At 38.1% G+C, this 22,058-nt stretch overlaps 1 protein-coding gene across 1 annotated transcript in view; it reads right to left on the bottom strand.

The window, feature by feature from the left end:
* Positions 1 to 10,159: 10,159 nt before the first annotated feature.
* The window catches only part of Polq (DNA polymerase theta), a 63,793-nt gene continuing 51,894 nt past the window's right edge, over positions 10,160 to 22,058 (bottom strand). Inside the window, exons 26-30 of the mRNA XM_042669662.1 lie at positions 20,974 to 21,085; positions 16,887 to 17,011; positions 14,000 to 14,153; positions 11,297 to 11,412; positions 10,160 to 10,840 (exon numbers count right to left, since the gene is read on the bottom strand). Of these exons, the coding sequence (XP_042525596.1) occupies positions 10,727 to 10,840; positions 11,297 to 11,412; positions 14,000 to 14,153; positions 16,887 to 17,011; positions 20,974 to 21,085 (621 nt within the window). The 3' untranslated portion in view covers positions 10,160 to 10,726. The remainder of the gene's footprint in view (positions 10,841 to 11,296; positions 11,413 to 13,999; positions 14,154 to 16,886; positions 17,012 to 20,973; positions 21,086 to 22,058) is intronic.

Raw genomic sequence — 22,058 nt, forward strand, 5'->3', positions numbered from 1 at the left:
GGCACCGATATCAAACACAGTGAAAATAGGGGTTATACTGTGGGGGAGGAACATACAAAGCAAAAAAGAAAAATCACATGGTACATTATAAATACGTTAGAAACAATAGCAAGAAAGAAAAAAGATATTTGTGTCCCCATCTTGGGGTTCATTTCGCTTAACATCATCTTATATGATCATATGTATACAGCTTTTGACCTTTACTACTTGTCCTACACATGTACGAGTTATTGCAAATAAGGGAAACCATGGGACCTATATTTCTTTGGGTTTAGCTTACTTCACTTAATATAATTTTTTCCAAGTCTTTCCATTTCCTAACAAATAGGGTAATGTCACTCGTTCTGATGAAGGCATAGAATTCTAGTGTGTGTGTGTGTGTGTGTGTGTGTGTGTGTACACATCTGTGTGTGTGTGTATCACATTTTTTTCTTTTTTTATTACATTTTCTTTAATTGTGAAAATACTGTACCACATTTTTTTCTTCATCCATTTATCTACTGAAGGGCATCAGGGTTGGTTCCATATCTTAGCTATGGTAAATAATGCTGCAAGAAACATAGTTGTGCTGGTAGACTTAGTATAGCCTTGTTTGTGAGCATTTGGGTAAATGCCCAAAGTGGGATTGCTGGGTCATAGGCAAGCTATATGGAGTCTTTTGAGGAACCTCCATACTGCTTTCCAAAGTGGTTGAACAAGTTTACACTCCCACCAACAATGCAGTAGGGTTCCCTTCTGGCCACATCCCATCCAGCATCTGTTGTTATTAGAATTCTTGATTATAGCCATTCTAACTGAGGTGGTATCTCAATGTTGGTTTGATTTGCATTTCTTTTATGGCTAGAGAGGTTGAGCAATTCTTCATGTGTCTATTGGCCACTCTTATTTCCTCTTCAGAGAACTATCTCTTTAAGTCTTTAGCCCACTTATTTATCAGACAGTTGTTTCTTTGAGGATTTGTTGTCGGGGGATTTAATTTTTTGAGTTCCAAGTATATTTTAGATAAGAGACCCTTATCCATTGTATGGCTAGTGAAGATCGTCTCCCAATCCATGGGCTTTCTATTGATCTTGCAAGCTATGTCCTTTGCCATGCAGAAGCTCTGCATTTCATGCAGTCCCATTTGTCCAACCTTTCTTTGATTTGTTGTGTTTCTGGGTCTCTATTACAAAAACTTCAGCCTGTGGCAAGGAGACCTAGAGTTTCTCCTCTTCCTTCCTGTAATGTTTTCAGGGTGTCTGCTTTGACTTCAAGGTCTTTGATCCATTTGGAGTTGATTCTGGTGCAGGGTGATACATAAGGATATAGCTTTAGTTTTCTACAGGTGAATAACCAATTTTGCCAGCACCATTTACTGAAGAGGCTGTCTTTCTTCCATTCTATTTTTTTTTTAGCTCCCTTGTCGAAGATTAGGTGGCTATAGGTCTGTGGGTTCATTTCTGGGTTTTCAGTTCTATGCCATTGGCCCTTAGCTCTGTTCTTGTGCCAGTATCAAGCTGTTTTGATTACTATGGCTTTCTAGTAGAGGTTGAAATTTGGTATTGATATTCCTCCAGCATTGTTCCTTGTGAAGGATCATTTTTGCTATTCGGGGTCTTTTATTGTTCCATATGAATTTTTGGATTGCTTCTTTTATTTCATTGAAGAATGAGGCTGGAATATTGATAGATATCGCATTGAATTTGTAGATAGCTTTTGGAAGCATTGTCATTTTCACAATGTTGATACTTCCAATGCAGGAGCATGGGAGGTTTTTCCACTTCCTAAGTTCTGCTTTGATTTCCTTTTTCAGGTTTTTAAAGTTTTCATCGTAGAGGTCCTTCACTTTTTTTTTTTGGTCAGTCGTGGGGCTTGAACTCTGGGCTTGGGCGCCATCCCTGCACTCTTCAGCTCTCCACTTGAGCTATAGCACCACTGCCGGTTTTCTAGTGGTTTATTGGAGATAAGAATCTCACAGACTTTCCTCCTGGGGCTGGCTTTGAACCATGATCCTCAGATCTCCTGAAATATCTAGGATTACAGGTGTGAGCCACCCGACACCCAGCTCCTTCACGTCTTTAGTTAAGCTATCTCCTTGGTATTTTATTTTGTGTGGTGTATTACAAAAGGAGTTGCTTTCCTGATTTCAGCCTCACTCCTCATTGTTGGCATACAGAAAAGCCATTGACTTTTCAGGGTTAATTTTATTCCCTGCTACTTTGCCAAAGTTTTGAATCAACCCGGGTAATTTAGGAGTAGAGTCCGTGAGATTCTTTAAATACAAGATCATGTCATCTGCAAAGAGGGAGAGTTTTACATCATCTTTCCCTATTTAGATCCCCTTTATGTTTGCATCTTGTCTTATTGCTGTAGCTAGACATTCTAATACTAAATTGAAGAGAAGTGGAGAGAGTGAACATCCTTGTCTGGTTCCTGAGTTTAGAGGAAATGGCTTTAACTTTACACCATTAAGTATAATGCTGGCTCAAGGTTTGTCATATACAGCCTTTATTATATGGAGGTATGTTCCATGGATCCTAGCTTTTCCAGAACCTTCATCATGAAGGGGTGTTGGATCTTGTCAATTGCTTTTTCTGCATCAATTGAGATAATCATGTGGTTCTTATCCTTGCTCTTGTTGATGTGATGAATTATATTAATTGATTTGCATATACTGAACCAGCTTTGCATCCTTGAAATGAATCCTGTTTGATCATGGTGTATGATTTTTTTGATGAGTTTTTTAAGTCGATTGGCCAAAATTTTGTTGCGAAGTTTTGCATCAATGTTCATCAAAGAAATGGGTCTATAGTTCTCTTTCTTTGATGAACTCCTGCCTGGTTTTGGGATGAGGGTTACAATGGCTTCATAGAATGAATTCGGTAGTGAACTTTCTCTTTTAATTTCATTGAAGAGTTGGAGGAGTATTGGTGTGAGTTCTACTTTGAAGGCCTTGTAGAATTCTGCTGTAAATCCATCCGGTCCTGGATTTTTCTTAGATGGGAGGTCTCTTATTGCTATTTCTATTTCAAAGCTTAATATGGGTCTGTTAAGTAGATTTTACTCATGTTGGCTTAGTTTTGGCATGTCGATATTTGCTAGGAAGTCTTCCATCTCTTCCAGATTCTCAAACTTATTAGCATAAAGGTTTGAGAAGTATTCCCTTATAATGTTCTGAATCTGAATGTTGTTTCTGTGTTGATGTTTCTCATCTCTGAGTTTATTTGGGTGTGCTCCCTTCTTTTTCTTTTTTTTATTTATTTTTATTTTTTGTGAACATACTGTACAGAGGGGTTACAATTAGCTCCCTTCTTTTTCTGATAAGATTTGCTAAGGGTTTGTCAATTTTGTTAATTTTTTCAAAGAACGAACTCTGTTTTGTTGATTCTTTCTAGGTTTTTTTGGATTCTAATTCACTCAATTCTGATTTAATTTTAATTATTTGTTTCTGGATTAAGGTTTAGCTTGCTGCTCATTTTCAAGGAGCTTCAGATGTCTCATTAAATTGTTGGTTTTAGATCTCTCCAATTTGTTGATGTAGGAACTCAGAGCTATAAACTTGTTTCTGAGTACTACCTTTGCTTTGTCCCAGAGAAGCTGGTAATTTGTGTGTTCAATTTTGTTGAATTTCCTTTCTAATCTCTTTCATGACCCACTGGTGGTTCAACAGTGTGTTGTTCAGCCTCCATGTGTTGCAGGACTTTCTTTGGTGGCTTTTGGTATTGAGTCCTAATTTTATTCCCTTGTGGTCTGAGAGAATGCAGGGCATAATTTCAATGTTTCTGAATTTGGACAGGTTTGCTTTGTGACCTAAAATGTGGTCTATTTTGGAAAATGTTCTGTGTGTTGCTGAGAAGAATGTGTATTCTGATGCTGCTGGGTGACATATTTAGTAGATGTCTGTTAAATCTAGTTGATCTATGCAATTATTTAGATCTGAGGTTTCTCTATTGAGTTTTTGCCGGGTTGATCTATCTAGTGGAGATAGTGGTGTGTTAAAGTCCTCAACAATTAATGTCTTTGGATCTATGTGCGATTTGAGAGAAAGTAGTGTTTCTTGGATAGATATGGATGCTCCATTGTTTGGTGAATAGATATTTAGAATTGTAATATCCTCCTGAAGGAGATATCCCTTAATTAGTATGTAGCGAACTTCTTTATCACTTCTCACTAATTTTAAGTCTATTTTATTTGATATTATGATTGCAACTCTTGCCTGTTTATGGGGGCCATTTTCTTGGTAGATTTTATTCCAGTTTTCACTTTCAGAATATGTTTGTTTTTATGGGCAAGGTGTGACTCTTGCAGGCATCAGATAGAAGGATCTTGCTTTTTAATCCAACTAGACAGTCTATGTCACTTAATATTAAGTCCATTAATATTGAGAGTTAGGATTGAGAGGTGTTTGGTAGTTCCTGCCATGTTATCCACCTTCTTAGGGGCTGTGACAACTGGGTTCTTCCTATGCTTCTTGGATTCTGTCTGGGTGAGGTTTCTTGGCATTTATTGTGCTCTTGTTGCTTTTCTGTGTGTAAGGCATCTTTTAAGTATCTTTTGTAGGGCTGGTTTGGTGGAGATATATTTTTTCACTTTTTCTTTGCTATGAAAGGTTTTTATTTGACCATCCATAATGATGGAGGGTTTAGCTGGGTACAGTATTCTTGGTTGATGCTGTTTGTCTTTAGGGCATGGCATACATCATTCCAGGCTCTTCTTGCTTTAATTGTCTCTGCTGAGAAATCTGAGGTGATTCTAATTAGTTTCCCTTTATAGGTGATTGAGCTTTTCTCCTTGACATCTTTAAGGATCCTTTCCATGGTCTGAATTGATCTTGTGTGGATTAGGTGACAGTGGGATGTCCTGTTCTGGTCTGATCTGTTCTTGTACCTGAATAGGCCGATCTTTTTGCATGTTTGGGAAGTTCTCTGCTAGGATCTGTTAAATAAATTTCCTAGACCATTAACTTCTGTCTCTAGATGCTCCTCTACACCCATTATCTTCAGATTAGGTCTTCTAATGGTGTCTTCTAAATGTTGAATAAATCTATCATATTTCTTGGATTTGTCTTGAATAGTTGTATGCTCTTTCTCTATAATATCTAGGCTGTCTTCAATCCCGGAGATTCAATCTTCTGCATGGCCTAATGTACTGTCAAGACTTTCTACTTTGTTTTTATTCTCTTTCCTTCTCATTGGTTGGCTTTCATGGCTTCAAATTTTTGTTGGAACTTTGTTTTATATCATGTATGGACTTATTTACTTCCTTAATTTGGTTTTCAGTGTTTATTCTCAGATCCCTTAGTTGATTGATTATGGTTTCATTGGACTCCCTTTCTTTCTGACAGGCTCCATTCAGCTTCCCTTTGTGGCCTCCCTGGATTCCTTCAGCTATTTATGGATTCCATGAATGCCTCCATTGGTCTTTGTCTATTCTCATCCCGCTCAAGCAATTCCTGTATTACTCTTCGATTAGCTTCCTCATGCTCACGCGATGCCTGTATTACTCTTTTACTGTTCTCAGCCTGCTCATGCAATTCTTGTATTAATCTTTGATTAGCTTCCTCATACTCATGAGATTCTTATATTAATTTTTGGTTAGCCTCATCACGCTCACGAAGTTCCTGTATTAATCTTTGTTTAGCCTCCTCTCTCTCCCTATCATGCTCATACTGAGTCCTTTGCAGGCTTTCAATCTTTTCATTCACCACCATGTTTACCAATAATGTTTGCAGAGCTTTTTGGGAACTCTCCTCTGGATTTTTCATTAACTGTTCTGTCACCTGATTATCATGAGTGGGAGTTGAGATGCCTGGACTTGCCATTTTTCTTGTTTCTCCGGCTTGTTCTGCACATTTGGTATGAAAATAACACCAATTTCAGGCTAGAACACTATTTTAAAGCAACCAGAGTCCTGTAGTTGCACAGATTGATCAACACAGTCAAAATGGCTGCAGATACAATCTATTTCAACAGATAATCCAATTCAACATCAAACTACTATGGATTAACGGGTTAAGAACATCAAAGAGGGATTCAGCAGACCAGAAATTAATAGGTTTAGGGAGAATTGTTGGGAAAAATAGGATTAGAGGAATGTGGAGAGGTAAAAGGAAAGAGTGAATTTAACCAAGCTCTAATCTCAGAGAGAAAATGGATATAACAGAATGAAAAGAGGACAGAAAGAAACAAAAAATGAAAAAAACAAAAATTTAAATTTAAAAAATGAAACACTTAAAAATTATGTAAGTATAAATAATATTGATAGAAGAAAAGGATAGAATGAGAGGAGAGAGACAAAAAGGAAAAATAATAAAAATCTAAAAATGGAATACTTAAAAATTATATAACTATAAAGAAATAATACTACTATTAAAGGAGTTAAGCCTAAGAGGTTGTGAATTAAGTAATCAATTTTTGAATTAAGTATGCACGCAATGAAGGATAAGGTCTAATAATCGATGCTCGTTATGTATCTGGAGATGAGCAGAACAGCAATTATGTTGCAAAAAAAAAAAAAAGGACCAAAAGGTTAAGAGATTTCAAAAACAAAAATAACACACACACACCTAAGTAAAAATTGTGAAAATCGAAAACAATTTTTTTAATTAAAAATAGGTAGAAAAAACATGTTCTTTGATTTTTTTTTCTTTTTTGGGGGGAGGGGGGAGGGAGGATCTTGTATCTCCTCTGTGTCCGTAACCAGTCTCTTGGTGGAGTCTCTGGTTTGCTTGTGGTATTTGGTTTTCCTTTGGCTTGATTGGTTTCTTAAGTCAGTTGGTTTGAGCAGGCAGAAAGCTCTGCCTTACCCAGGTCTTTGTGATCCTCCTCCCAGGCTAGTTCAGTGGGAGGGAGATCTACTTGAGTATCAAAAAAGAGGGAGATGGCTATTTCCTCTAGCTTGGACTTGCTGTGGTGATGCTACATTGTGGGTAGGGTTGAAGCCTATCAGCAATCAGTAGCTTTTCCCTGAGGGGCTAGTTCCTGAGACACTCACAGAGCCCAGCCTGGAGCCATTCTCAGGATTTATGTTTACTGAGTTTCACTTGTTTTTCTTTTACCCCTCCTGCTGCTAAATCTGGGGCCTAGGCTGCAGTGGGGAGGGGCAGCCTCTGGCTCTGTTTACCCAGCGAAGAAAGCCACTCCTCCGAGGGCGGAGCTTACTCTGCCTGGGAAAGGCAGAGGTGTGAGGTACCCTGAGTGTGAGCAGGGCAGGGCAGGTACCTGTGACCTGTTGAATGGCTCTTTTTTTTTTTTCAAGGTCTGATTGGAGCTAGCTGCTTCAGCCAGGCCTTTGTCAGTATCAAAGATAGAGTTCTTCTCTGGTGGTGAAAGAGGGGCTACCTTCCCACAATGCTCCAAGAAAAGGAGTGAGGATGTCTTGGGTCTACTCATACCAGTCTCTTGGTTTCCAGGCCGTCCATGGTCTGCAATCAGCATGATGAGGATTTCTGCTCCTTGTCAGTTCTTGCTGGTGGAGAGAATCTGCTCACACACTGGGTCTGGTGCCTTTGTCCCAGACTCTCTCTGTTGATATGGAAGCCCCAGCAGCAGCAGCCACCATAGCTGCTGAGGCAGACACCGACAAGTGCTCAGATCTGTCTCCTTAACCAAGCTGCCTGAATTTTTCCTCTCTGGCCAAACTGTATTGTGATGGCACACTTGGTGTGATTCTCTGGCCTAGCACTGTTCACTGGAACACTAAAATTGTTTTCTATGCGAGAGCTTGGTTAGCCTCCAGCACCATCTTCCTCTGAACTCTATGCATTCATTTTCTGTCCCTCTACTTTAGTGTTTTTATCTGCTCTGATAGTCTCAAGTTTTTTACATCTAGAATCATCTAAAAATGGGTTATTTCTTTCTCCTTTTCCTATTTTTTTCCCTTTTATTTCACTTTCCTGCCTAATTGTCCTAGCTAAAACTTCTAAAACTATCTTGAGGACTGCAGGTATATGTAGGCTCAGTGGTAGAACATTTGCCTAGCATGTATGAGGTCCTAAGTAAAATCCCTAGTACTAAAAACAAACCAAAACTAAGGCACTGAATAAGAGCACTGGGAGTGGATACCCTTATTTTATACATGATCTCAGAAGGAATGCTTTCAATTTCTCCCCATTGAGTATGGTGTTAATTGTATGCTAAAGCTAGCAATGATCATATTGAGGTATATGTTCAAGGCTTTTATCATGAAAACTCATTGAATTGGATCAAACAATTTTTCTCCATTTATTGGGATGACATAGTTTTTACCCTTCATTTGCTTCATGTGCTCTATTACATTTATTGATTTGTGTATTCTGAGATATTATTGCATCCTGGGAATGAAACCAATTTAATTTTGGCCTAAGATCTTTTGACAAGCTACTGAATTCAATTTACAATTTCATTGAGGACTTTTACATTGGTCTATTGGGATATTGATCTATAATTCTTTTTTAAATTATATTGTATTATCTTTAAGTAGTTGTACAAAGGAGTTACCATTCAACAAATCAGTTTATCAATACAATGCATCTTGACCAAGGTGTCTCTCCTTTTATCATTCTCCCCCATCCCTGCCAACCCGTCCCTCAATTTTCTTACTTTCATAGGATATGCATTGAATATTATGACTACATTCTTCCCCCTTCTGCTCTTGTTTATCCTCTACCCGTTAACTTTCCCCCACACCTTTCAAAGGCCAGTTTCCTGGTATTCATTTTGTTGGGCTTTGAGTTTTCTTTTTTGTTGTGTCCAAAGCAATGCTGCCCTCCTAGAATGAGATTGAAAGGCATCCTTCCCTTCTCCCATTCTGGAGAACAGTTTAAGAAGCAATGGTGTTCTTTAAAGTTTGGTAAAATTCAATGGCAACATCATCTGGTCCTAAGCTGCTTCTTGTTGGGACACTTTTTACTGGCCTATTCAGGTTTTTAAAAATATCCTCTTGATTCAAAAACCAAGGCTCCACCGACTAGGCCACACAAGGAGACATTATCCTACCTAACACTGTGAATATGTTATTTATAAAGTGATTTGAGGACCAAGAGTTACCAGTAAAGTTGGAATTTTCTGCGGTGACAGTTAATACACTCTAGTAATTGAGATGTGAATTATGTTGTATGGGGATTTATGTTATTTACATATACCATGGTAACTGGGATTTGTGCATATCTGAATCTTTCAAATTGAAGAATGCCTGCTAAAACCAGTGAATAAGCTGGAAGTGACTACAAATGCAGGGCCAGGACTGCCAAAAATAAAGTACAGTTGACTCATTTGCCCTCAGATTTGAAAAATACAGGTAAAAAGATCTGAGTTTTGTCTTGTACTGTAGTTCAAGACCACAAGAAATCTAAAAGCAATTCAGCTTTTCTCTTTGAGAAATATGGTATCCATGGAAATGAAAAAACCTCAAGAAATACAGCCAAGTGTGGTGATATATGCCAATAATCCCAGCACTCCGAAGGCTGGGGTTTTAGTCCAAAGCCCACCTAAGCAATGCATAAAGACATCCTATTTTTAAAAAATACTAAATTTCTCAAGAAATGATATAATATACTTTCCCCCATATCTCTCCCATCATTGGCCCAATTCCCCCACTGAAAAAAGAGACTCCATGTACCTTATAAATTAATACCCAACTAATGATGTGTTTTTACACTGTAGGGGAAAAAAGTGTCATTTTTTATGCTTACCAATAACCATAAAGAAAAATAGCTCTCCTAATAGCTGATTGAGAACATACTAAACGCTTCCTATGTGCTCATTATTGAATAAGCCATGGAAATGGAAATAAGAGACATAGGTTTCTGACACTCTTGATAAAATACAATTTGTTCAATATTGAGGTGGTGATATAAAGTTTCTCATAAGTCCATTTTAATTCAATAGCCAAAGGATCAATTCTATACTTCTGATAGTGACTACAAAGTTCAACCTTCTTAGTATATGTATTCTTGTCACACCACACACAGGCAGAGGCATGTAGAGGCTGAAAGGTGTGTTTTCCCTACCTGGCAGTTGTCATATGTGCAACTGCAGCAAACATCTGATCTTATAGAACAAGACACACACACACACACACACACACACACACTTCACAATGTATTAAGATTCCAAAAATTTTCATTGTATGAATTGGAGAAGAAAAAGGAAAAGAAACAGCATTTCATAAAAATTCAACATTTAATGAAAACTCATTCCTGAACTCTATATACCAAATTTTATTGTATAGAATTCATACCTTCTCAGTCAATGCTATTTTATAATACTACTTCAGAAGTCTCAATATTAGAGGAAAATGTCACATCACACAATGGCGTTGCACATGAAGCACAATGCTTATTCACCAGTGGCTCCTACTGGGTCTCTACCATGAGTGCCTGAGTTATGGACATGAAGAAAATGCCTCTAAGGCAGCAGCTCCATTTCCTTCATGTTTAACTCACGTAGGACCCAAAAGTGCAGAGTGCATATTTCAAGCATACATTTCAAACTTTGGTAATGCTGTAATAAATTAGGAAAGGTAAGTTCTTAGATACTCTTTGAGTATAATCATTCAACTTGTCATTTCACTCTCTCCCTCCTTGCAAAGTCTTTTGTGACACTACAGGGAGTAGACCTTGATCCATACTTTGAAACTCACTACAGAATTTGTGCCTTAAATTCAAGACTTGTCAGTTGGTGTTGATAAAGCTGGTGAGAGGGCAACCTCTGTTCTTTTCAGGTAACTATTCACATCAGTCCTCCTTGGGATGTGGTCTACCCCACAATTACACATCGAAGTCCTTCAGATCCCCCCAGCTGGCACCGAGTTTTACTCTCACTTTCAGCTTCACAGAGAGTTTTATGGCACTTTCCATTTCATTCTTGACAATCTGAGCTACCTACCAAAGGGGGAAAAAGGATTAATAATCTCTGCCTAATCAAAGGATATTTCCCAACTTACCCACTGAGATAATAAACTAGAACAGAGGTCTGTTCAGTGCTACTGAAAGCCAACCAGAAAAGAACCAGGAGGCTCATTCTGTCCTTCATGGCTGAGCAAAAGATCTGACCACTTGAGTCAGAATGTTCAGAGCTTAGAAGCTTGCTAAATTCTTTAGAAAAGACTTTAAAGTCTTTAGTTTCAAGACTCCAAATTATTCTGTTCTCCAAACAAAAACATCAGGTATGACTCTAAGCTGTCTTTGCTCCATCTGTAAGGACTAGACATTTTACGGCCTCTGTACCAGGGTACATTTCCCCAGCATCTCACACATGGGGAAGAATAAGGGAAAGCTGTCTAGCTGAGCTACAGGGTCTCAGCTTCCCAGCGAGTGGAACGCACATTGCAAAAATACCTTAAACACATCCTCTTCTGCCACTTCATATAAAAGCTCATCATGGAGTTGAAGGATGAAAAAGCCTCCTCTGATTGGGCAGAAGATTCCTGGCAGTCTTCCTTTGAGCAACAATCCTACCACAGGAAAAAAGAGCAAAGCTGAGCAGCATGTCACTGAGCCATAGGATAAATGTTTTCTTTTTCCTTTTGTTTTTGAGATCATGAGAAACCACAGGAAATGTCATGAAAGTAGCAAGCTAGTCTGCCCATTATGTAAATCCAAATCCCCAACAACTCCTTCAAGAGAGGAGTCTACCAATGAAGTCAGAAAACAGGATGCACATAATGCTGCTTCACATTGGTCTCATTTCTCAGAAACAGACACTTTCTCTCTTTCCACAGAGTTTTATACAACCTTATGAATGTGGCACCATGCAGACCAGGGCCCAATTACTAATCCAGGAATGGGAGCTCAAGGCCAGGGAGTGTTTCATAAAGGGTGACCCCATGTCTCCTTACGGTTACATGTAACACTGTGGTAGAATCAGTGTTTCCCTAATTAGACACCACATTCTAGACAATTCTAAGCCTTAGAATTACTAGATTCAATATTTGGATATGGGAATGTTTGTAAATGCCCTGAAGTTGCACTTAGGAGCATTTATGGCTAGGCACCGACACCTAACACCTGTAATCCTAGCTACCTGGGAGGTTGAGAATAGGAGGATGGTCGCTTAAGGATAGCTGAGCAAAAAGTTCACAAGAATCCTTCCCATGCCTTCATTACAAGGGAGTCTGAGATTGGGAGGAAGCAATCTTAGCCACACAAGTCCATGAGACCTCATCTCAATGGAGGGAAGTGGAGTGTTACGGTGTATGCTTGTCATCCCAGCTATGACAGGAAGCTAACACAGGAAGATTGTAAGACCCTATCTCAAAAATAACCATTGCAAGCCAATGCCACTGGCTAAAACACCCTATCTCAAAAATAACCATTGCAAGCCAATGCCACTGGCTAACATCTATAATTCTAGCTAATGTAGGAGGCTGAAATCTGAGACTCACACTTTGGAGCCAGCCTGGAAAGACAAATTGGAGAGACTCATCTTCAATTAACCAGCAAAAACCCAGAAGTAGAGATGTGAATTAAGTGGTAGAGTGCCAGCTTTGAGTACAAATACAAGTTCAAGCCCTGATACAGGCACAAAAAAATAGCCCTCTTTAAAAAAGAAGAAAGAACGAAAGAACGAAAGAAAGAAAGAAAGAAAGAAAGAAAGGAAGGAAGGAAGGAAGGAAGGAAGGAAGGAAGGAAGGAAGGAAGGAAGGAAGAAAGAAAGAAAGAAAGAAAGAAAGAAAGAAAGAAAGTAAGAAAGAAAGAAAGAAAGAAAGAAAAGGAAAAGAAAGAAACCATGGCTTGAAAATGACGAAGAGCCACTGTAGTGGGCTTAGCTATACCACTTCCTATCTATCTGGACCTCTTAGTAGATCATGCCTCTGATCATTAAACTCAGGCTCAACATGAATCTTTTTGCATAACTGGCTCTTCCTCCTTTCACATATGACTTTAACTGTCTGTCTGTAGCCCACATTTGCTCATATGTAGTTCTCAGGAAGTAGGAGATTCAAGGTCACTGAGCCAATTGCAAACCACTTCCACACCAGACTACGAAGCTGTGTGCCTGTGTGTCAGTCTGGCTAAGATCTAATCAGCCCCACTGGGCCCCACTTAGCTCATACCACTGATTATTGCAAGTGTTTCTCATGATCACCTTTATCCTTTTAATTTCCCCTGACTCAGAATGCTGTTTTCTTGTGTACCCTGCTTTCTCAGGCTCACCCTGCTATGATCTCACTCACCTGTGCTTCCTTAACCTAGCCGGACACATCATCTTCAGTGACAGTCCCATATTGCCCACCCATAAATAATATTGCCTAAATTCTCATTTGTCACTTATCACTTGATGTGAGGAGTTAAGTATTTCAGTCAGGTATTATATCTTCCTTCCTTTTGGTTATTTAACTTAAAAAGTGAACAACTTCTATATCTCCTATCTTTATATAACTAGCTATATCATTCTCTATAACCTCTACATATACATTTGCCTCCACTGGAAGCAGAAAATTCCATCCTGCTGCTCTGTATCGAAACCTACCTCCAGCAGTCTACTCTTCCCTGACATGGTCCAAATTTTCTTTCCCCCCATGACTTCCATCATGATTTGATAGTCTCAATGACAGTGAAATGACATTTAATTTAAAGCAAAGGTATGGATATGTGACAAAGAAAATTCTGTGTACTTGTTAGAACAAGAAATAATTCAAACAATAAGAACAAAAGACTTTTTTTTTTTTGTCGGCTGTGGGGCTTGAACTCTGGGCCTGGGCACTGTCCCTGTGCTCTTCAGCTCAAGGCGAGCACTCTACTGCTTGAGCCATAGCACTACTTCCAGTTTTCTAGTGGCTTACTGGAGATAAGAGTCTCACAGACTTTCCTGCTAGGGCTGGCTTTGAACCACGATCCTCAGATCTCAGCCTCCTGAGTAGCTAGGATTAAAGGTGTTAGCCACCAGCACTTGGCTAAGAACAAAAGACTTTTAAGACAACAAGAAAAGATGACCCCATCAGCTTAGGATCACATGTGATAAGGAGGTTGTCTCGAAGTATATTCCCTGACTTCAAAGAACACAAAAGGTTAAAGCGGGGGTCTTGGCAAAGGACAAACCTGCTCTGTCTCTTTGGAGCATACCCTCTCGATGACCATGTGATTTGAAGATCGAGTGAAAGGTCTCTAGTTTCTTCTGGATGTTAACTGTGGCTACTTTGACTATATCAGCTGCTGATCCTTGGACTGTTGTGTTGATAGCCTGACGCTCAGCCTACAAAAGACAGTAAACAGTTGTATGTCAGACGCATGTGGTTTCATAGTTGCCCTCAGTATCTGTGGATTAGTGATCATATTTGCTTCCAGAATGGCCATCTGGACTGAGCTATGACCTAGGACATCAATCATTAGGCTACATCCTAAGAATAACAACCACAATGATCTACAACTCAACATTTTGGGCTGTCCAAGAGAGGATAGATTAACTAGAAGATCAGAATGCTTCTGTTTAGAAAACTTCAACACTCAGTTGTTGAAGGGAATTGGCATATATATATATATTCTCTCTCCTCTTCTTCCTTGCAAGATTGGCTTCTAGGTTTAGAGAAATATGTGGCAAACAAAGGGGAGTGTGGTCACTGACACCCCTTTGGCTCTGTCTGGAACCATGGCTGTTCTGCTTCTGAGGGCCTCACAGTGATATGTGCTGAAGGGGTAAGTATGTGGTAAGGCCTTGGACTTCTCACCTGCAAACTGAGGCCCTAATGCCCTCTGTATTGTCTGTCATGTCTTGGCCCCCAGTTTAGATTGCCCAGTGTCTTTCATGATTTAACTATTATTGATAATGGCACTTTTTCAAACTAAGGACTTTTTATTTTAATTAAATAATTTAATTAAATTTAAAAAAATCTTACATCAATTGTTAGCCCGAATCCTAAAATAACAACTATAATAATACACAGCTCAATATTCTAGGCTGGCCAAGTGAGCATAGAAGAGTTAAGAAAAGTTTAGAAAAGTTAAGACACTTTAAGGACCCCAAAACTGCAGTAGCAGTACACTTATAATGTATCTAGTAACTCAATTTTGTTTTACGTTACATTTACACCATCAATGTCCTGGATGTTCTAAACTTCACTCCAAAAGATTTATTCTTCAAATTACTCTTAATTCTAAAGATATAAGAGCATTCTTTATGATGTAGGTTGAACTGTCCTAAATTCGTCTCCCATACCAATGACCACATGGTCCTAAGCCAGACATTAAAGAATGACTGAATTTATGAGTAATATTGACTCCTTTTCCTAGAAACTATGTACCTCTGTGTGGCAGACTGCATTATTATTAATATTCCTGGTTGCCTTTCTGTCATATCTCACAGCCCCATCTAGGAGCATTATATTGGAGGGAATGTTAAAGAATGGTTTTGGCTTCAGTCCAATGCAATATAAGAGATGAAACATGTAGGAGTTGTAAGAGTGTCTAAAACCAACACACACACAAAACAGGGCAAAAACCCAAACAAAAAAATATGGAGCAAAGCCATAGTCATGCTAGAGCCAAACTACAACATGAATGAAAAAGTTTCTGATAATAAGCCACTAAAATTTAAGAGTTGATTTTGCTATGCACAAATTTTAATGCCAAAAAGCAGAAGAAAAGATATTGAGTTGTAATACCACACTCAAAAATATAATGTGTAGCTGGCTTCATCTAACAAGTAGAAAAGTACCCCTAAATGACTACTCAAACTTTCCATTCCTTCTAGAAGCATGGCTTCTAGTTCATCCTCACTCAGTTATCCATTTCTGATAGTCTTTTTCTCACTCCTAGCAATTTTTTTTTTCCCCAGTACTGTGGCTGGAACTCAGGGCCTGGATGATATCCCCTGGGCCTCTGTGTTCCAGGCTAGTGTTCTACCACTTGAGCAACAGCACCACTTCCTGCTTTTTCTGAGTAATTTATTGGAGTCTCACACTTTTCTTCCCAGGTTAGTTTTGAGCCCCAGTCCTCAGATCGCAGCCTCCTGAGTAGCTAGGATTACAGGCATGAGACACTGGCGCCGGCCCAAAACTTACTAGGCTTCAGGAGTATGTTTAAGTCCTGCTTCCTCCTTGAAGTTGAAGTAATTGAGAACAGAAAGGATGTTTTTATAATTGTTTGTCTTATCACTTGGACTTAAGACTACTGCTGTGTAGTTTACTGAGATATATGATAAGGACCTGATAAATATCTGCTGTCAGTGGACAGATGGGAGGTTGGACACTAAAGTAATAAAAAGCCAACTGTTCCTTTAAGACCCGAAAAAGCATTAGTGCTGTGAAGCCTTTGAGTGACAGAACAGAGGAAGGACAAAATCCATACAGTTAAAATAGGAAGATATGGAAAAAGAAGCTTAAATGGGCAGATACATGTAAAACTTTTATAAATCACGATGATTTCAGACAATTTTAGCAACAGATAAATATTATCAATATTATTTTAAATGATGTTAAAAATAGCCTTATCTAGTCTTTTGGATCACAATAATCTCTAATGAGGAAGTATTTTGGGTTTTGATTTTAATGTATTTCCACTTATACTGATAGAAGCAACTTTAAAATATACAAACAAGAAAACAGGACAAAAATCCTATTTGAATATCTGGCTAATCTTTGAGGAATGTTTACAATCTAATGTAATATGGCCAATTATTATACAATCAGCAATATTAAGAATTAAATGCACTTACAACTTGTTATAAACCTAATAAATATTTGGTATACTGAAATAGAACAGCTTTAATTGAAGTATTAAATGAAATGAGGCTTATATTATCCTCCTAAAGATTGCTATCACTTCAGACCTGCTTAATAAAACTAATGGGTAGTAGGTACACACACACACACACACACACACACACACAGGATCCAATTAATATGCTAGTACTACTAGGAGGACATTATAGTTTTTGTTGAAGAAGACTACATCACTAAAATGTTAAAAATGTACAGAAATTTCAACATACATGAGCTTTGTGATAAGGGTTGTTGTCTTTGATTCCTGGCAAATATCTACGCCTTCCCAAAATGGTCTGAACAAACCCATCTCTTTTACAATTCTTCACAGTCTCTTTCATGAAATGACTAATACCTACAAAGAAAATACAGAAATACTTAGTTAAAATCAAACTACATCCTTCATTGCAATAAACATATCTAAATTTACAAAAAACCTCCCAGGATTCTTACTGACAGTACATCGTTGAAACAACACATCATTTACTTTCTGTAGATCCTGATAAAAACAAAAAGAACTCTAATATAACATGATCTTTGTCCTCCTCTACCCTGAAGTGCTGGGGATCAAACCTGAGATTTATTAAAAAAACTAAGCAAGAGTTCTACCACTGAGCTACACCCCTAGCCCTTGGCTTGAGACAAAGTCACACTATGTAGCTTAAGCTGACTTTGAACTTGTTATGTAATCCCAGGCTGGCCTCAAACTTGTAATCTTTCTGATTCTGCCTCTGGAGTATTGAGATTACAAGTATGTACAACCATAGTAAGCTCTATACCTTTTTAAATCAACAGTAGCAAAATATGTGCTACACAATCTCAGAACAGCAATTTACTCTAGGATCTTGAGACCATTTGACATTACTTTTCTGCTTCTTTTTTCCCTACTGTTTTCTACTCAATGACCTATTCTACCTTTACTCTTTCCTCTTACCATTTTGAAGCTTAAACATTTCAATAATACCTGGGTACTAAATATTATTACGTGCCTGTAATCCTAACCTGAGAAGACAATTCTGTGAGAGTCTTATTACCAATTAACCAGCATTTTCTCGGACAATTGATAATACAATTGCAAGCGCATATGATTAAGTATATGCTTAACTTTGCCAAAAGAGACATATAGTTTTCTGAAGTGATGTTACAATTTTATAATCATACCAGTAAGAGAAAAGTGATACAATGGCAATTTTTGTTTGCTTTTAATTTTAGCCATTTTAGTATTTCTGTAATGCTATTTCTCTAGTTTTCCTCTGTGACTAATAATAACACTTAATGTGGCCATTCATATTTTCGGGTAAACTATCTATTCAATCTTTTAGCTTTTGTACTGGACTGTTAGAGCATATATTCTGAATACAATTTCTTTGTTGGCTAATAGATAATGTATATATAAACTGTGCTTGACTTTTTTTTTTTGGGTCCGGTCGAGGGCCTGAACTCTGGGCCTGGGCGCTGTCCCTCAGCTCTTCAGTTTAAGGCTAGCACTCTACCATTTGAGCCACAGGGCCACTTCCGGCTTTTTTTTCCTGCTTATGTGGTGCTGAGGAATCGAACCCAGGGCCTCATGCATGCAAGGCAAGCGCTCTACCACTGAGCCACCTTCCTAGCCCCTTACTTTTTTCTTTTTTTTCTTGGACTCAAGGCCTGAACACTGTCCCTTGGCTTTTTTCCTCAAGGCTAGCACTCTACCAAATAACACACAGCTCCACATCCAGTTTTTCTTAGTGGTTAACAGAGAAAAAGAATCTCATGGACTTTACTATCTGGGGTGGCTTTGAAGCACAATCTTCAGATCTTAGCCTCTAGAGTAGCTAGGCTAACAGATGTGAGTAGCCAGTATCTGGCTTTTACATATTCTTAATAAAGTCTTTCAGAAGCTGGGTGCACTGGTAGCTCAGGTCTGTAATCTAAGCTACTCAGGAAGCTGAGATCTAAGGCTCATAGTTTAAAGCCAGCTCTGACAGGAAAGTCCATGAGACTCTTATCTCTAATTATATCACCAGAAAGTCATAACTATGATTCAAGTGGTGAGTGGTAGCCTTGAGAGGAAAAAAAAAAAAAAAAAGCTCAGGGACAGCCCCTAGGTCCTGAGTTCAGCCCTATGACTGGCATACAAAAAAAAAAACTTTCACCAATGTTTTTCTATTATGGCTTGATCAGTGTTATTATGACATACGAAATCTATCTATCTCAGTGTCACAAAGATCTTGTTTTCTTCTGGAAGACATCATTTAGCTATTACTTTTTTTTTTTTTAGGTCCGGTAGTGGGGCCTGAACTCTGGGCCTGGGCGTTGTCCCTTGAGCTCTTCAGCTCAAGGCTAGCACTCTACCACTTGAGCCACAGCGCCACTTCCGGCTTTTTTCTTTTTGCTTATTTGGTGCTGAGGAATCAAACCCAGGGCCTCATGCATGCAAGGCAAGCGCTCTACCACTGAGCCACCTTCCCAGTCCCTAGCTATTACTTTTAAGTATATACTCTGTATCAAGTTAATTTTGTATATGGTATTGCATATAAGCTGAAGTTCTATTTTTTTGCCATACCACTAGCTAGTTGTTCTAGCTACAACTGCTATCTTCCATCCATTAAGTTACCATGGCACTAATGTTGAACAATCAATTTACTATGTTTGTATAGATTTATTTCTAGACTGTCTATTGGGCTTAGTTGTTCTCTATGTCTACCTTATGCCTGCATTGATTATTGTGATTTTATTAGCAGGGTCTTAAAGCACAGCCCAAAGTTCCTGACATTGCACTTTTCTCCTAAAACACTATTATCTCAATGTCAGGCCTTTCAGATGCCCATGCAAACTTGCAATCAGTTTGTCACACTCTACTCAAAATCCTAGTGGTTTTGGTTGGGCTGTATTAAACTGATGAGAGTCTTAAATCTCTGGAACAATCATCACAATATTGTGCACCTTAATGACATAGTGTACACACATTTCTTTAAGCATTATTTTTTGCTTTCTAATTTTGTGTTGTATGAATTTTTATTTATTTTTAATTGTGAAAATACCATACAGAGGGGTTACAATTTCTCTCCAGATTGCTTTGGAGTTTTCAATATATAAGTCTTGTACTTACTCTGCTAAATTCATGCCAGTTTTCATGGCTCTTTATATTCAACATGACCTAAAAATTAGATGTTGTACATATTATATACTATATAAATCAAATATTTATATAAGTAGTGACATATTATATTTTATTCACTAATCAAATATTTATGTCACTAATTGTATAAATCTAATACTTATGTAGTGCATATTTATACCATCAATTTTATAAACTAAATCTATATACATAGTAAGATCTTGCTGCATTTTTTCTAATAGTTGTTTTTGTAGAATTTATTTATGTGATTCTATGTACACACTCACATCATATGTGTAAAAGGCAGTTATTTCAAATCTTTACACTTTTTTTGGGGGGGGTGTGCTGGACTCATAGTTTGAATCAAGGCATGGACGCTGTCACTGAGCTCTTTTACTGAAGGCTACTATTTTACCACTTTGAGCCACAGCTCCACTTCCAGTTTTCTGGTGGTTAATTGGAGATAAGAGTTTCACAGACTTTCTAGCCTGGGCTGGCTTTGAAACTAAATCCTAAGATTTCAGCCTTCTGAGTACTATGAATAAGGTATGAACCACTGGCACTTGACATACTTTTTAAAAAATCTTGCAGTATTGGTTATTTCAGTACCAAGAGAACAAGGCTAAGATTAATTACTACTACTGCTACTAGTAAAAATAATAATATAGAACCTTCTGAGATGAGTGACCAGTTCTATATCTTGGTTGTGATATAGATTTTATGACCATATAGGTTTGTCCAAAATATATACAAATGAAATTTTTCTTAAGGTAACTTTAATTGTATATAAATTACACTTCAGTAAACTATCACAAGGAGAGACAATTTAAGATAATGGAAATCTAACTATACTAGTAATTTTCTCTCAGAGTTCCTTGTACAATTAATCAGTGGCTTACTGTTTCAAAGTAAAGCTGTCTAAACCCAAAGCTCAAGTCAATTCTCTTATTTTAGGTGATAGTCACAAGAAAACAGTAACATGTATAACAAGCATATTTTGCCATTATATCTCTGTTCCTACCTTTATCTTAAAAAACATACCTTAGAAATCATAATAAACTTAATGTTATTTACCTAACAATGTCTAGTGAAAACTTTGATTAATAGAGATTTTAATAGAAAATTCTGCAATGTAAACTTTCGAGTTAACCCAATGTGGTGAAAAGCTAGAAATGTCCTGTAGATGATTGGTATCATGTAGATACACAGCTTCTCACCTGTGTATCTGGACTTGAAGGAGTCAATATAGCAAGCAGCATCATTTTCTTTAACACCCATCTGCTCTCCTAAAGATTTAGCTCCAATTCCATAAATAATTCCATAGCAAATCTGAAAGGGAGCCATCACACTAAGTAAATTACAGGTCAGAACTATATAGAACATGAAGATAAAGTTCATTAGAATTGAATTTTGGTAAACATTTCATTGTGTAATGAGTCAAAGAAATGATAAGATCTATAGAAGCTGACCTTTAGCAAACATCTGTTCTGCATTTTAGCAATACTGTTCACAAGACAGACTGTACACAGAGAGACAAAGAGAAATAGCAAGAGGTAGGCATGGAGTATGAATGTGGAGTGCGTATGGAAGGTTTTAAGAAAATAATACCAATGAAGTGCTAGAGGTATGGCTCAAGGAGAAGAGTACCTGTATAACAAGCATAAGCCCAGAGTTCAACTTCCATTTATTTATTTATTTAGCTAGCTAGCCAAAGAAGGGAGGGAGGGAGGGAGGGAGGGAGAGGGGGAGGGAGGGAGGAAGGAAGGAAGGAAGGAAGGAAGGAAGAACAGGAGAGAAAAGGTATTCCAGTGATTTAAGAGGACAGATTTATTCCTATTTGTCATTTATCCATTAGTGACTATTAGAACAGTGCTTTTTATACTTTTTGTAGCCTGGGCTAGGATATCTTCATTGTGCTTCCCCATGTGGCTGAATATGACAAACATGCATCGCTGTGTCCAGTACTATGCTTCCCCTGGAGCTGGTAAACAGGCAGGCATTGCCTGACCAGACAAACGTTTTGCTCAGGCTGGCCTTGAGCTGGCCTGGGACTGCTATCCACGTCTTGCCTCCCAAGTAGCTAGGATTACAAGTGTGAGCCACTATATCCAGCTAACCAAAAACTCTTCAGGAAAGTTTGGAAGCAGTGTGAAGAAATGGTCTAGACAGGCTACTAATTGAAACGCTGATTAAATAAGTGCTGCCTGAGTTCAAACCTAGATCCACCATTCACATGATGTATATGATTTTGCTCTTGTCACCTAATCTCTTAGAAATCCTTTTTCCATAAAACGAAATAGCA

This window comes from Dipodomys spectabilis, unplaced genomic scaffold, assembly GCF_019054845.1.
Source record: "Dipodomys spectabilis isolate Male_0828 unplaced genomic scaffold, ASM1905484v1 ptg000017l, whole genome shotgun sequence".
NCBI classification, from domain to species: domain Eukaryota; kingdom Metazoa; phylum Chordata; class Mammalia; order Rodentia; family Heteromyidae; genus Dipodomys; species Dipodomys spectabilis.